Source organism: Neophocaena asiaeorientalis, unplaced genomic scaffold, assembly GCF_003031525.2.
Source record: "Neophocaena asiaeorientalis asiaeorientalis breed wild unplaced genomic scaffold, Neophocaena_asiaeorientalis_V1.1 scaffold828, whole genome shotgun sequence".
Lineage (NCBI taxonomy): Eukaryota > Metazoa > Chordata > Mammalia > Artiodactyla > Phocoenidae > Neophocaena > Neophocaena asiaeorientalis.
The window spans coordinates 1,469,246-1,485,462 of NW_020175443.1; the positions used below are offsets into that span (position 1 = coordinate 1,469,246).

General features: G+C 53.8%; 1 protein-coding gene across 2 annotated transcripts; it reads right to left on the minus strand.

The window, feature by feature from the left end:
- Positions 1 to 252: 252 nt before the first annotated feature.
- Positions 253 to 15,988, minus strand: PES1 (pescadillo ribosomal biogenesis factor 1). 2 transcript variants are annotated; one of them, XM_024768010.1, is made up of 15 exons: positions 15,886 to 15,988; positions 13,203 to 13,282; positions 10,533 to 10,686; positions 9,271 to 9,380; positions 7,688 to 7,859; positions 7,514 to 7,603; positions 4,916 to 5,032; positions 4,723 to 4,797; positions 4,433 to 4,522; positions 4,153 to 4,280; positions 3,636 to 3,761; positions 3,320 to 3,504; positions 2,637 to 2,800; positions 2,335 to 2,496; positions 253 to 780 (listed from the first exon to the last, which is right to left on the minus strand). In XM_024768010.1, exons 1-15 carry the CDS (start codon positions 15,907 to 15,909, stop codon positions 697 to 699), a joined length of 1,761 nt encoding a protein of 586 aa, XP_024623778.1. In that variant the 5' UTR covers positions 15,910 to 15,988; the 3' UTR covers positions 253 to 696. The 2 variants fall into 2 exon arrangements, with proteins under 2 accessions (XP_024623778.1, XP_024623777.1); XM_024768009.1 differs by having other exon boundaries at positions 4,153 to 4,283.
- Between the last annotated feature and the right edge of the window lie 229 nt (positions 15,989 to 16,217).

Consider the following 16,217-nt stretch of genomic DNA (forward strand, 5'->3'; position numbering starts at 1 on the left):
AACCCTTCACACATGCCTGGGAGGAAGGCTCCAGAATTTCTATGCTTAGCTTACTCGTGAGGAAGCAGGTTCACAGAGGAAAAGTCTCTGGGCTGGAATGTGCGCCTACCTTCTGGCACCTTTGGACCCCAAGGGATCCACAGGCAGCCAGAAAGCTCCGAGCAGTGACCGGCTCCTCTCAGAGAATACTGAGGGCTGGCCAACCTGGAGCACTAGGTGGCCCTTCTCCAACCCCAGAAAGGCTCATGAACACAGAATTCAACTGGCTGCAGAACTCCAGCCATTTAATAACAAATGCTTCCCCACCCTACCCCGCATCAGAGCACTGGGAAAATCGTGGGTACAACCGTACGTGTGGGGGAGGGGATGCAGAAAGCCAGGGTGAATGGGAACAGTCAGTGAGGGGCTGGTCGGGTCCCGCCCCCTGTGTCGCTTGACCCCCGGGAGCATCACGGGGTCAAGGAGAGGCAGAGGCCTCTCCTCTGCCCAGCCACCAGCAGGGAGCTCCATCCGAGCAAGGCTGGGGCTGTCCATGGGCCCAGCCAGAGATCTTGAGAGGAGGCCAGGGCCGGCAGAGGGAGGAGAAGGATGAAAACAGAAAAGACCCTGGTCTGTCACCAAGCCCAGGCCCTCTGGGTCCCTGTGCCAAGTCCAGCCTCCGGGAGCTGGCCTCACCCATGGCGAGGCTGCTGCCACTCACTCCGGCCTTGCCTTCTTGGCCTTCTTCTCAGACCTTACAGCCTCATCGTGGGCTTTCCGCTTCTCCACCAGTTTGTTGGCCTGTGAGGAAGAAGGGGAGGATTAAGCTGTGATGGGGAGAGGATGCTGGGGAAGGGGACTCCCCCTTCTGCCACTCAAGGCCACCCCTTAAAAGCAGAGCTTCCAGGAAAGCTAACAGGCAAATTACCAAGGGGAAAAAGCAAACCCCTCTGAAGAGCCTCAGGTGAGGAACCGTGCCTTCACCCCTGCCTTTATGACTCTGTGAAGTTATGGGCCCACAGCAAGTCAGGAGGATTGCAGGCTCCCAGGGCTGGAGGCAACTGCCCCACTGACCCCCTTCACCTGGGAAAGCTGGGGGCCATTCAAACCTTCACCAGGAGCTGCTAGGGTGGGGTCGACCTGGAACAGTCCTTCCCCGGGGCCATGTGGCACTATCTATTCCAAAACAGGTGGCCTTTCAACCTGGCAATTACACTCCTAAGAATTTACCCTGCAGAGATACTTGGAGGTAGGAAGAGAGGTGCTCAGGACTGTTCTCTGAGAATGACTATAAAAGGGAGACAACCTAATCCTGTCAGCAGGGAACAGGCCATGCGCTGTATGATGCCACGGACAGTTCATGCAGAACAACCTACAGGCAGACCTCGGAGATATTGTGGGTTGGATTCCACCCACCGCCCCAATAAAGCGAATACTGCAATAAAGGGAGTCACGTGAATTTTTTGGTTTCCCAGGGCATATAAAAGTTCTGTTTATGCTATGCTGTTGTCTGTTAAGTGGCAATAGCATTATGTCTAAAAACACCGTGCATATACGTTAATAAAAAATACGTTATTGCTAAAAAAACCTAACCATCGTTCTGAGCCTTCAGTGAATTATAGTCTTTTTGCAACAGTAACATCAAAGAACATTGATCACAAATCACCATGACAAATATAATAATAATGAAAAAGTCAGAAATATTGTGAGAATTACCATCACTGGTGACACAGAGACATGAAATGAGCAAATACTGGAAAAATGGTGCTAAACAGACTTGTTCAACAGAGTTGCCACAAACCTTCCATCTGTAACAAACTCGTTATCTGTGAAGTGCAATAAAGCTAAGTGCCATAAAACCAGCTCTGCCTGCATGTGTAGCACAATGCCCCCCAGATAACATCTGTGTTATTATATGCACGAAAGAAACCTGGGGGGCTATTCCTACAGATCACCCCAAGGGCAAGACTGTGAGCCACTTCTGCGTCCATTACAAAGTTCTGGTATGCACAGAACTCTCTTAAAATTTTTTTTCTTTTATATTGAGCATATGTGGCTCTGTGAATGAGAGGAAACAAAACAGAAGCTGAACCAAAACCTCCCACAGTCCCTCCAGCTTCATGCACTTCTGTGAAGTGCAGGCCCCGAGTCTGCTGCAGCAGCTCTGGCCCCCAATCCCAGCAGACTCAGAAACCACCAGATGCAGGAAGGAGACTGACACCAAGATGCCCAGGGCAGGCAGACAACGTCAGAAAAATGCTAGAAAAGGGCCCAGAGACTGCCCGGGAGAGCCAGCCGGCCTCGAAGCTCAGCTGTGCGGCCCCAGCTGGAGCCTCAGGCAGCGGGGAGACTCACCTCGCGGATTTTGCGCCTCTTGCCAAACATGATCTTGTTGTAAAGGTACTTCTCCCGCTTCTTCATCATCATGATGGCCAGGCGCTTGGCTTCACTGTCCTCCTCCTGGGCCAGCCGCTGCTTATCCTCCAGCTTCACTGTGCCCACCATCACCTTGGGCTTCTGGGGACACAGTGGGGACACTTGTGGATGCAGGTTGACCCCCACCCTCTACCTCCAGCCCCCTAGCTCCCATCCTTCTGGCACCAGGGTGGCCAGTGGGGCTGCTTCCCAGGCCGAGAACCCAATCAACTCCCTGGTACCTTCCCCTCCATCCTCGGCTCCTCCGGGGCCGTCAGTCGGGCTTCTTCCTCCCTTTCCGAACCAGCCTCCTTGTCTTCTTCCTCCTCCTCTTTTCCTCCCTCTTCATCACCATCACCTTCATCATCTTCCTCCTCATCCTCCTCTTCAGATTCATTCAAATTTCCTACAAACAGCCAAGGATTACGAACACCCGGGAGCCTGCTCTTCCCCTTGTGGCGAGAGAACTGGCGCCAGGCACCACCCTCTTTGGCACAGACGTTCCAAAGGCAGAGCAGGGCCATCCCGACCACAGGCCCTCTGGCACCTCCACCACAGGCCCAGCTGCCTTCAGAGCAAACTCCACGCCCCCAACCCCTCAGCTCTGCTGCCTCCCGTGGAACTTCCAGACCATACTCCACGCCCCCAACCCCTCAGCTCTGCTGCCTCCCGTGGAACTTCCAGACCATTCTGCTCAGTCACTCTGGACATCAAGTAACACTGGATTATAAGACACAAACGTTTCCTCCTCCTAAGCCACATTACTCCGATGAGAGTTTAAAGGGCTTTGTACCCCTGCTGCCCTGTTCTCTGGAGCTTGCCACCTTTGTAGCCAAGAAGGGAAACAGCCAGGTGAAGCCCCCGGAGCCGAGGCCAGCCTGGAGGAGCCTGCCCACCCCGCCCTGCCCAGCTCCCTTTCACTCACCTGGGTGCTCTCCCCGCTGCAGGGCCAGCAACTTCAGCTTCTCAGGGGGCACATAATCGCCTTCCTTCTCTGACACGAAGGGCGAGAGGTGTGGAGGCAGCTGCACCCCGGGAAAGTAGTCTGCCACAGGGAGGAGGAGCCGGGCGTTCACAGAGTCAAACACCCACTGGGGCTGCACGTAGTACCTGCGCAGGGTGAGGGCAGAGAAAGCCGTGGGGCCACCCGAGACCCCACTGCATCTGCAGGGGCCTGGAGACAGACCTCCGCCCCCAGAAACCCAAATAGGCGGAGGAAGACGAGGGCCTTGGGGGCCTACCTGCCGATGACGGGGGTCTGTTGCCCAGGCCGGTCGACAATCTGGTGGGTGATGCCAGAGTCTGTGACGTCGTATGTGGCCCCAATGCACAGAGATTTGTCCCAGGACACGTTCCCTCCAAAACTCCTACAGGCACAGGGGGAGCCCATGAGGGTACTGAGGCATGAGGTGCCCACCCTGGAACCCACTGGCCCACAAGCTCACGCTCCTAGGACACACCTGTCCCCTCCCCACCCCAGGAACCCCCCTTCCAATCGGCCGACGCCTCCAGTGCTGGCCCAGGGGAGACCTTCTGCCCTAAGCTGGTGAGGAAGTGATGCCAGCTGCCCTCTAATGGGTGCTTTCCACGTGCTTGGGGTGTGCTGAGTTTTCCACACCCATTTTGTTGAATCCTCACAACAGCCCTAAGCAGCAGATACTGACGCCAGCCCATTGTTACCGATGGGCGTCCAGGGCCGCGCTGTCTACGGCAGGACCCAGCCCAGTATGGCAGAGCCAGTGCTGTCAGGCTCCCCACCTGATGACAAAGGCCAGGGCCTCCCGGGGCACCTCACGGTTCAGGAAGAACTTCAGGCCCTCGAAGAGCTTCTTGTGCTTTTCCTGAGCCTCCAGCTCCTTCCTGCAGTCCTCCTGCGCCACCATCTCCTGCTGAGAAAAGGGGCTGCTCACACTATCAGGCCTGCTTGCACCCCACTGGAAGCAGAGGCTGGAGACGAACCTCTCCCCAGCTTCCTTCTAAACCCCTCAGTCCGCCCGCCTCCCCAACCCCCGCTTCCAGAGGGCAGCGCAGTCCTCACCCCATCAGCAGGAAACTCATCCACCTCAGCTTCCTCCTCCTCTGCAGGCACCACCACACGGGCCAGACTGGCACTGAGAGAGGCCAGTTTCTGTGGGAAAGTAGCAGGGTTTCAGGGATGCTGCTTGCGGGTGGGGAGGGGTAGCGCTGGCAGTTCTTGGCCGGGTATCAGTGGGTTTCAGTTCTGAGGCTAAGCCCTGAGACCACCTATCTAGCCATGACCGCCTCCACCCCCAGGCCAGGAACCACCCTTCTGGGGGATGCAGGGCCAACGCTGGAAGCCTCTCTCACCTCCATAGAGCTCTCGGAGTCCAAAGCATAGGTGTCCTCGCTGGCCTTCGCTTCTGCATGGGCCTGACCCTCAAGCTGGGAGGCAAGGGGAAGGTCAGAGGAAGAGGCTGCCCCAGCCCCCACCTCCACGTGGGGAGAGAGGCCGTGGCCTCTGCCCAGTGAGGAGAAGGGGCTGGGCTGGGCTGGGGCCTACCTTGGGAGGGTAGTGCAGGTTAAGCGACTGGTAGAGGCGGAAGTTGACGAACCCCAGCAGGGTAGTGTAGAACTCGGTGAAGGTGGCCATGACCCTGTAGTCCACGTCTGTTGGGTGCTGGGGACACAGAGATGCATCAGCAGTGTCAGTGCAAAGACGGCACTGACAACCCATGTGGGGTGGGGGCTCCGGGTGCCCAAGGACCAGGAGCTCCTCCAGGGTGGCCCCGCCTTCGGAGCTCTGCCCCAGGAGAAGAGGCTGTGTGGCATGGCCCTACCCAGGAGCATTCTGGGCACCAGTGAGGCTCTGGACAAGGGTCCCAAGGCTTGTCCTGGAGGCCAGTGCCAGATCCCCGTGCCATAAAGGGGATGCTAGGAGTGAGAAGAGGGAAGCCTTTGTCACGAGGTTCCCGGGACAGGCTGGTGCCCCCACTCCCTGCCCCAGCTCTCCCCTTCACCCTGCAAGGCAGACTTCTGTTCTTGCAGAGGCCGCCCACACCTGCTCCCTTAGCCATCCCGTAATTTCCATTTACCATCTTTTCTGGGGCCAGCCATGAGCACCTGGGGGCCTGGCTGGGAAAGGTGGCCCTGGATCAGCCCACCTGCCTGGGTGGGGGTAGTGGGCGGGCGGTACTCAGCACCTATGAGCCCTGGCAGGAGCCTTCGGACAGATACTCAGAATTCAGCAACCCTGCCTTGGGCCCGAGCCGGAGACAAAGGCACAACCCGAGGACCCAGGACAGGCTGGGCAGCTGCCTGGCGCAGCCCCAGGGAGCTCCTGAGAAATGCTGCCTGCTTGGGGCAAAAACACAGAGCAAGCGGAGGACACGGGAGGGCTCGTCTTAAACCTTGAGGAGTTGATAAAACAAAACAGGGCAAGGATCTGAGACCCAAACCAAAGTGTCGCGACCCTTGAGCAGCACTGCCTGGCATACCAGAGAGGCCAGGCCAGCCTGGCCAACTTCTGAGACCTGGACAGAGGGATATGCCAAGCAATGATGAAATCAGTAATGATCACAGCATCCCTTCTGTGCCTGTGTGCCTGTGACGCTGAGCTGTTTCTACATCCTGCCAACAGGCAGTGACTGGGCTGTGGGGGTAAAGGGGCCAAGAGGTGCCCCACCTGTCCCCCACTGATACCTCAGTCCTTCCATGAGCATCCACCAGGGCCTTCGACGTGCCTGGGAGCACGTGAGCAGTGACTGCCCCACAGCACAGCAGCCCCCTGGGCCCCGCTATCTGCCTGGGTCCTGCTGCCAGGAGCCCAGCACTGGCTGCACAGGTGCCCCAACTATGACCCAGGGCTGGTCCCCCATCCTCTTGCTGAGAGGAAGCAGCGGCAGTGACCTGGCCAGAGAGGAAGGAGGAAGGGGTGGCCCGTGCCCTCCCCCGTTCCTCCAGGGCCAGCTGTGTGGAGGCCGGCCTCTACAGGGCCCTATTCACCACTGGCAGTACAGACAAAGACCAGTCTGAGCAGTGAGGGGGTGGGACATCAGAGAGAAGGAAGGAGAGGGAGGGGCGGAGAGGAAGGAGGGAAGGCAGGGCAGAGAAGGCAGGAAGGACAGAGGAGAGGAAGGACAGAGAGGGGAAGAAGGAAGAGCACAGACTTGCACACACGCCTGCCCCCAGGGAGTGGGCACAGAGACTGCTGAGGGCCGAGCACCTCTCACCCACAAAGACCACAGGCTGCCACCAATTGTCACTGCTGCTCTGCACTCAGCGGGGGTTCCGGCCTGTGGTCCCCAGCCCAGAGTAATCAGCAGTGGCCCAGGGGACCCAGACCACCAGCTCATGCTGGAGCACCCGCTGCCTGGCCAGCAAACCTGCCATCCAGCTGAGTCTCCACTGAAGGCACCAGTTCTCACTCAAGGCACAAGCAGGAAGCAAGGCACCAGTTCTCACTCAAGGCACAAGCAGGAAGCAAGGCCAAATGCAGGTCCACAGCAGGATAAGTCAGGCGCCAAGCCTGAGACCCTGTGGGAGACTAGAGGCTAACAACCCCCATATGGAGGCCAAACCAAGATTTCTCTCAACGGATCCTGCCAAAAATTCTCACAGTCTTAAAAAGGAAGATGAGTAAGAAATAGTGCCAGTAATAAGTAGTACTCCTCTTGTGCTCATCCTCCCCAATCTCACCCAGTCCCCAGTTCTGGGTGGGGCACAGGAGTGGGGGTGGCAGAGCGGGGTGAGCACCCAGCAGGTTGGAGGGCAGGGCCGTGTATACAGGCAGTGCTCGGCCCCGGTGGCCGCTCACTGTTGGTTCTGCAACCCCCGAGGGCCAAGCACCAGTCACTTTTAAAGGTTTTTTCCCTCAAATCCTCACAACAAGGCTTAGAAGGTGGAAGCACGTTATTAACTGGGCACAGAGAGGTAAAGGAGCACGTCCAAGGTCAACCAGCTAGAAGGTACTGGAGTCAGGCTGGCTCGGGCTCTTGTTACAATTCTGTACCACACCCCCCCAACCACCCTGGCCGGCACTCAGGAACCCAGCTGGTTCTGCAGGACAGGAAGAGTCCCCCTTCACCCATACCATTATCTCTGTCTAGGAAGCAGAGAGGGAGCAACGGTCCCTGCACAACCCTTCCCTGTGGGCACTCACATCGTGGGAGAAGGTGTAGGGCGTGATCCACACGATGGGCTGGCCCAGCACCTCGGCCTGGTAGTAAATGCCTTTGATGGACAGGAAGACCTGCGGTGGAGAGGGGACAGCGTGGTGAGGACATGGGGGTGCGGGGCGGGGGGCTGGGCCCCAGTGGGTGGCCCCGGGGCTCACCTTGCGCAGGGCACGGGCGGCGATGACGTAGTGCATGAATTCCACGGCCAGCCGGTGGCACAGCTGGATGGTGTGCACGTGGCACTTGCCGGTCCGTGGGAAGGTGGAGAAGAGGAAGCACATGGAGAGGGCGTCGTCCAGGTCCCGCAGGGCATCTATGAACGTGGGGTACCTGCGTGGCCAGGAGGGTGGCGCTCACAGGGTCGCTCAGCCTGGGCTCTGAGGGGCCCCCGATCTCGTTGCCCCACCCCAGGCCCTGCCACTGCCACCTCCTGAACAGGGAGCTGGGCAACGCCCTGGGGCCTGCCAGCGCCAACCTCCCCACAGCTTCCGGAGAAACCACGGAACCAGGATGTGCCCACTTGGCTCTGAGGTCAGAGAAATCTGAGTCAGGAGGGGCCAGCCAGGTCTTCAGACACAGAGCAAAACAGAAGAAAGGTCCGCAGGGACCTCTCAGAACAAGAGAGGCACTTGGTTTCCTGGTTCAGAGGCCAAAGACTCAATCAGCCCCCTCTTGTGCCTCGAAGTTTCCTCGCTCTGCACCTCACAGACAAACCCAACAACCCGGGCCTTTCCTAGAAACAGCACTGGCCATTCTTTCTTAAGCAAGGGCTGAGGAGAAGGAGGTGACGCAGAATGGGAACGCCACCATACTGCCATCTAGCGTGCACATGAATCCAGACACTTGCTTTTTTCTTGCGCATTTTTTTTCCATTTGTTCCATAGGACAGCTGTGTCACACGCGTCGTCTCTCTGTTAGAGGAGGACCTGCTCGGAGCAGGAGCAGTTCGCGGACTGCCCAGCTCGTGGCCACGGGCTGGGGTGAGAACACCTGCTGTTGAGCTCCCAGGCCAAGGCTGTTGCCCTGCTAGCCCATGGCTGGCCCGACTCAACGAAGCAAAGTCATCCAGCCTGGAGCTAAGTGTTCCCAGGGCCAACAGCCACCAAGAGAAGGCAGACATTCAGTTAGCCCAGAGTTTCTGCACCTTACCACCACTGACATTGTGGGCCAGGTTGTCCCGTGTCGTGGGGGCTGTCCTGTGCACTACAGGGTGCTGAGCAGCATCCCTGGCCTCTACTAATTAAATACTAGTAGACCCCCTGCCATCCAAGTCAGGAGAAGCAGAAGTGCCTCCAGACATTGCCAAGTGTCCCCACTGATTTAGTCAACGAATGACGGGAACTGCTGAGAAGGATGGGCAAGAAACAGTTGAGATCAGAGGTGTCCAGTCACGGCTTCCAGGACTGACCATGCACCCCACGCATACCCCCAGGACTCTGGCTCTCTCTCACCACAGGGCATTTGCACATGCTGTTTGCTCTGCCTGAACCATGCCTCCCCTGGCTGGCTCAACTGTCTCCCCCGAGAGACCTCCTTTGACAAGCCTGTAACTAACGTGCGTCCTCCAGCTCCCTTCCTGGAGAGCATCCCTCGTGGCACTCGTGTGGACTTGCAACCATTAGAACAACTTGCCAGTTTGTTTTCTGGGCTGTCTCCTCCAACAGGACGCCAGCTCTGTGAGCAGGGTCTCGGCCCCGTTCCCCACCGTACCCCCAGCACCAGGTCAGAACCCCCGGCTCACCGCTCCTTGACGATGTGGTCGAGCTTGTAGTTGGGCTTGTTGTCCTTCAGCCGCTCCACCGTGTTCCACTCACTCTTCCCATAGGCCTTCCGCAGCTTCCGGACGAACACCTGGGAGAGAGGAGGAGACCGCTGATGTGGGGCCAACGGCTCCCGTACACCCCTTCCGTGGAGGAGGGATGCTCGGGGCAGGAGGGCTCTCTGACCACGGCTGTCTGCCGGCACGATCTGCCCCCTCAGCCCGGGGTTTGCACAACAGCCGCCTCCACGGAGCAGCGAACCTGACCCAGACTGACGACAGAGCCACCCCACTGCATCCCGCTGACAGATGAACAGGGATAAGCATTCAGACGGGCTGACTCCGCATGTTTACGTGAAAGTATAACGTTTTCAGCCCTATTTTCCAACTGAGAAGTGAGACAGACCAGGGCCAGGAGGCTGGGCCAGAAACACCAGTCCGCATGTGTGTGAAACGAGCCTTGGGCCTACGTGTGTGGCTGGGCCACACGAGAAAACGTAGTTGAGGCCAATGGTGGCCCCAGAAAGTCCTCTAAACTGACCAACTGCCTCCCCCAAGCACTTCTTCAGAGGGTCAGAGGCCACCTGCGCTGAGACTGTAAACAGCAGCTCTGAGACAGCCAGTCCCACAAGGGGCCCAGTTCCAGTGCAATGAGCTGAGGTGTCTGGAAAACCCAGCAGCAGGACAGGTCCAGCCACCCACCTCGGCCAGCTCTGGCGAGAGGGCTGCCAGCAGCTGTACCCCACAGCCTGGCCCTGCTGCTTGGCAAAGGCTACAGTAACAGCAGTCTACTTTCAATTATTTGCATTTGGTATAATTAAGTTTCTTCTTTCCCTGCAGTATTTAAGCATTTAATCGTTTCTATTTGAGGAATGAAAAGCTTGGTCTCCTGGGAACAATTCCAGAAAGAACCTGAATAGGAGTGGTTTATTTGGGCAGAAAACACACCAGAGAGCCCCTGAAAGACCACAATCTTTGCCTCAGAGGCAATACATTTACCCTTCTCCAAAAGAACCAGGGGAAAAGTATGACAGGTAACGCATTAATCATTGGTCAGGTTCTATGTAAATGATTTCCACACCTAAGATCTCAGTCAATCCCCCCGACACCCTTTTGAGGTAGAATTACCTCACCCTATGTACAGCCTTGCTCAGATAGATCAAACAATTTGCCCAAGGTCAGTGTTAGTGGGTCTGCATAGAGCTGGGAAGGGCCCCACCCAGTCCCTAGAGCCCAGGCCTCACCTTGTACTCCCGGAACTTGTTGACAATGGGTTCATGGAGGAGGAATCTGATGTCTTTGATAAGGTAAAAGGTTCGGGCTGCCGTGGAGCCCTTGTTGACCTTCTTCTTGTGTTTGGGTTCATGGGGATAAATGCCCTTCAGGATGCACAGCCGCCTGGAAGACAAAGGCCACTCCTTCTATCAGCAAACGTGCTGAGCACTGGGCACGCTGGGCCTGGAAAACTGCAGTGAACAGAGAACACAGGAGCCCTGCCCTTTGGAAAACTCACATTCTAGTGCAGGAGTCCGACAGTGACAAGTTCCCGACAAACATAGTGCAGACAGTCCCAAGCACCAGAAAGGAAACAATCAGGATACTGACAGGGGCCAACTGGTAGGTACCTCTTTTAGCAAGGAGAGTCAGGAAAGGCCTTGCTGACAAATCAACATTTCAGCCACACGGAGGTATACCTCATTTTATTGAATTTCACTTTATTGCACTTTGCAGGTAATTGCATTTTCTTTTTTTTTTTTTAAACAAATTGAAAGTTTGTGCAACCCTGCATTGAGCAAGTCTATCAGCGCCATTTTTCCAACATTTGCTCACCTTCATGTCTCTGTGTCACATTTTTGGAATTCTCTCAATATTTCCAAACTATTTCATCATTATTATATTTGTTATAGCGATCTGTGATCAGTGATCTTTGATGTTGCTATTGTAATCATTTTGGGGGCACCATGAATAGCACCCAGACAAGATGGTGAACTTCATCAATAAATGTTGTGTGTGTTCTGACTGCTCCACCCGATCTGCCATTCCCCAGTCTCTCTCCCTCTACTCAGGCCTCTCTACTCCCTGGGACACAATATTGATATGAGGTCAACAAATAACCCTACAGTGGCCTCTAAGTGTTCAAGTGAAAGGAAGAGTCCCACATCTCTCACTTTAAATCAAAAGCTAGAAATGATTAGGCTTAGTGAGGAAGGCATGGTGAAAGCCAAGACAGGTCGAAAACTAGGTTTCTTGCACTGCAGCCAGCCAAGTTGTGAATGCAAAGGAAAAGCCCTTGAAGGAAATTAAAAGAGCTATTCCCGTGAACACATAAACGATAAAAAAGCAAAACAGCCTTATTGTTGATATAAAGTTTTAGTGGTCTGGACAGAAGATCAAACCAGCCACAACATTCCCTTAAGCCAAAGCTTAATCCAGAGCAAGACTCTAACTCTCTTCAATTCTATGAAGGCTGACAGAAGTAAGGAAGCTGCAGGATGAAGTCTGAAGCTAGCAGAGGATGGTTCATGAGCTTTAAGGAAAGAAGCCATCTCCAGGACATGAAAGTACAAGGTGAGGCAGCAAGTGCTGATGTAGAAGCTGCAGCAAGTTATCCAGATCTAGCTAAGATAATTAACTAAACAACAGATTTTCAATGTTGATGAAACAGCCTTATATTAGAAGAAGATGCCTTCTAGGACTTTTCTAGCTAGAGAGAAGTCAATGCCTGGCTTCAAAATTTCAAAGGACAGGCTGACTCTCTTGTTATGGGATAACACAGCTGGTGACTTTAAGGTGAAGCCAATGCTCATTCACCATTCTGAAAATCCTGGGGCCCTTAAGAATTATGCTAAAATCTACTCTGCCTGTGCTCTATAAGTGGACAACAAAGCCTGGATAACAGCACATCTGTTTACAAAAAACAATGTCAGGGGCTTCCCTGGTGGTGCAGTGGTTAAGAATCCACCTGCCAATGCAGGGGACACGGGTTCGAGCCCTGGTCCAGGAAGATCCCACGTGCCGTGGAGTGGCTAGGCCCGTGAGCCATGGCTGCTGAGCCTGTGCATCTGGAGCCTGTGCTCCGCAATGGGAGGGGTCACAACAGTGAGAGGCCTGCGTAGCACAAAAAAAAAAAAAAAGAAAAGAAACTGTCACAGCCAGCCCAGCCTTCAGCAACCACCTCCTTTATCAGTCGGCAGCCATCAACATCGAGGCAAGACCCTCCACCAGCAAAAAGATTACCACTCACTGAATGCTCAGATAATGATTAGCATTTTTTAGCAATGAAGTATTTTAAATTAATGCATGTTCATTTCTTTTAGACATAAAACTACTGCACACTTAATAGACTACAGTATAGTGTAAATGTAACTTTTATATGCACTGGGAAACCGCTTCATTGTGATATTCATTTTATTGCAATGGTGTGAAACTGAATCCACAACATCTCCAAGGTCTGCCTATAAAGGGCAGAGGGAAAAGAATCTTAAGAAGGACAGCGGCTGTAAGAGTGGGAAGTGCTGGGTGCGTTTGGAAGATGAAAAGTGAGCCAGGCAGCAGGACGCAGGCTGTGGAAGAGTCTGGACTGGACTCTCCAAGGAGCTGAGAACCACAAGCTGCAGGATCAGGGGTCACTACTGCCAGAAGGGAGAGGATGGGTGACAAAGACCCAGATAAGAGAGCAGCAGTGCATTGCACCAGTGGGCCCATTTTGATGACTCAGGGTGACATGACCCAGTTCTCCAGCTTCCCCGTGGACCACACCTGGCAAAGCACAGCTCACTAAAGCAAAGCCAGGTAAGAAAGAAAAGGAATAGCAGAATCCCAGACAGAGTTTGCAGCAGTGCAGTTAAGAGAGGGATGTGGCTGAGTTTTCACTGGCCAGGCACCCGAAGTCCCCCTCTCCTCTCCAACCTCACCTGAAGTCGGCCAGGCTCAGCTGCAGCTTCTTCCGGGCTTTGTTTCGGGTGATGTAGTTGGTAGCAGAGCCTCGTTCATACTTGGGGAGGATAAAATCAATTCTCCATTAGCAATGATTACAATGACGGAGAGCAACCTCTGGACATTGCTCATGCAAGAGGTGACTATCACTCTGGATAAATGGCCAAGAGGCTGTGGGGACGGAGCGCTCCTGCACTGTCCCTGCAGTTGTCAGCACAGAGGAGGACACATACATCTGCACGATGCAGGACCATGAGGTTGCTGTGGATCAGGTGCTATGCCAAGCACTTAGTAGTGGCTGTAAGTACTGACCATTATGATTACTGATTTGCACACATTATTCATTTAATCCCCACAACACTGTGAGGTGGGTGCCATTAAAATTCTCATTTCACAAGGGAGGAAAACAGGCTAAGTAAAATAATCTGCCCAGGTCACATAGCTTTTTAAGAGCTGGGGCTGGATTCAGACCTAGGTCCAAGTCCAGAACCTGAGTGTCTCATCCACTAAGCCAGTGTTCTCAACTTCTTTTTCATTATAACCACCCCTCCACCACCAGAGGCCTTTTTAGACCTTTTCTCCCCTAAAATCACCCTCTCTCACAGCCCCATAAAATGTTAATACCACAGGTACACTGTAGATGTTTCTGTAATGTGGTCCTTCTGAGGCTACACATCATTGTAATGTCTAAGATGTCCCCCAACCAATTTCTGTTCCCTTCGGGATGACACCATCCAGTTGAAAATGCACACTCTAAGCCACACAGCCTCTCTCCTTCCTCATTCATTCAACAGACAATCACAAGACCTCTACTATGTTCCAAGTGTTTAGCTAGATGCTAGGAGGTAATAAAGACAAAAGGCCTGGTCTCTACCGGCACCCAAAGGGCATGTTGTGTTGTGCAACCATCTGGACATCTGTGGTGCTAAGACGCTGCCTCACACTCACACGTCTGTATCCCTGATAGAGCAGCAGTGCACTGTACCAGCTCCCTGCAATGCTAACCAAGCACGTCCTTCCCAAACGAGGTCTTCCTCTGGATTAAGACAGCATAGGCCTCAATGGCCAGGTCCAGCTCTAAAGGGACAAACCTGTAGCCTTCTGAGGGGTATGTTTATGAATAATCCCACAGTCACGAAACATGCCCATCATTCATTCTTCCCTTTAGACGTTTATTGTCTACTGGGGATCAGGCCCGCGCCAAGTTCTGAGGGTACAAAGATGACTTTCAGACTGCCTTAGGGAAGTTGCTTTCATTCTTTCATTAAAATTGTTTTCTATTGCCCTACACTGTCACCATTCTTATTCTTTCAAACATTAAAGGGATAATTAAAGTCAACTGGGGTGACTTTACTCCCTGGGTGTATGGCGGTGTATTCAGCATTTTGGGCTGTTAGACGCTATTGGCACCTAGGGGGTAAGAGGCCAGGAATGCTGCTAAACATCCCACAACACACAGGACAACCCTCCCCACAACAGTTATCTGGCTCAAAATGTCAAAACAGTTGTGAAACCCTGCTTTAAAAACTGTCATGATTTGTTGGGACTTCCCTGGTGGTCCAGTGGTTAGGACTCCGAGCTTCCATTGCATGGGGCCCGGGTTCCATCCCGCAAGACGCTGGGCGTGGCCAAAACAAAACAAACAAACAACAACGACAAAAACCGTCATGATTTGTTTACATATCTGCACCTGTACCTCAAAGTCAGGTTTTCAATGTTATATCTTTGTAGTTCCAATCACTAGCACTTAGCTCAATAGCTGGATTAAAAACAGATTGGCAGCAGGAACTTTCCAGCTGACAGAGACAATCGAGGCAACTACATCTTCCTCATCCTCATCCCCATCCCCTCTCTAATCTCTTCATGCCATCAAGGTGATTCTCCATACAGCAACAAAAACAACTCCTTGAAAAACGGATATTACTCTCCCTTCAGTTGATTCTTACTGCTTTTTGAATAAAATCAGTCTCACTGTGCCTGACAGGCCTTGCATGACCTGGTCCCTGTCCAACCGCAACTTCACCAGATGCCACTCTTCTCTTGGTTTACTATACCCCAGCCAAGCTGATATCCTTTAATTTCTTGCACACAGCCAGCCTTTTCCACCCGAAGGCCTTGGCACTTAGTTTCCGCTGCCAGGCTTGTTTGTGATCGTTTTATTTCGTTATTTACTTTAGTGTCCAACTTCCCCACTAGAAAGTGAGCTCCACGAATGCAGGGATCACAACTAGTTGTTTATGTCTCCCATCCCCAATGTCCAGGACAAGGCCTGATTCAGCAGAAAAGGGAGTCACAAGTTTTAGAGATGACGAGCTCGAAATAATGGTGAGCTCTACGTAATGTTCATCACTTTCAGTAAAGTTATCCTCCGGCTCGGCCTGTTTTGGGGTGCAGCTTTGCTTGGTAATCTCAACGCTCTTTCACAGCTCTACTCCAGGATTCTTTCCCCTATTTTACAGAACAAGTACTGCCGTCCTCGCCCATCCTCGAACCCCTTCTGCCTGCTGTCTCCTGTCGCGTTGATCCCAGCCGCTTCTGCACCCACGAGGATCCAAGGCCGGAGAAAGGCGCAGTCCCCGGGCCCCATCGCTCCCGTCTCCTATCCCCTGAGGCACCCCCGTCCCCCCTGCCCCAGACCCGCCCCGGCCTCTCGCCCATCACCTTCTTCTTCTCCAGGCCTCCCATGGCTCCACGCAGAAGGATCTACAAGCACCGCGTAGACACCACCAGTTCCTCTCGCACTTGCCCTGCCTAGGGCCCCGAGGCCCCCACGCCGCCGGCCTGCGCGTGCTGTCCAAGGAGGTGCCTGAGCGAGTCTACTGAAAGATGGAATTTTTATCCCAGAGATTAAAACTAAATCCTCTGAAAAAAAAATCGCTAAGACATATCTTTTGGGCTCTTTCTCATCGGTGAGCCTGTTACAGACATTTTTAATGTTTAAGCATGGGCGTGTATTCAGGCATTTCTATAATCATCCTGATGACGAGCGCTGG

What these genes read in the sequence shown, in the direction of transcription:
- PES1 (XM_024768009.1), bottom strand. Translation starts at nt 15,909, where the DNA reads ATGGGAGGCCTGGAGAAGAAGAAG. An exon ending in CTGAGCCTGGCCGACTTCAG is followed by an intron (nt 10,687 to 13,202) that starts GTGAGGTTGGAG and finishes TTTGTCTTCCAG; the next exon opens with GCGGCTGTGCATCCTGAAGG. An exon ending in CCTACACCTTCTCCCACGAT is followed by an intron (nt 5,033 to 7,513) that starts GTGAGTGCCCAC and finishes CTGTGTCCCCAG; the next exon opens with CACCCAACAGACGTGGACTA.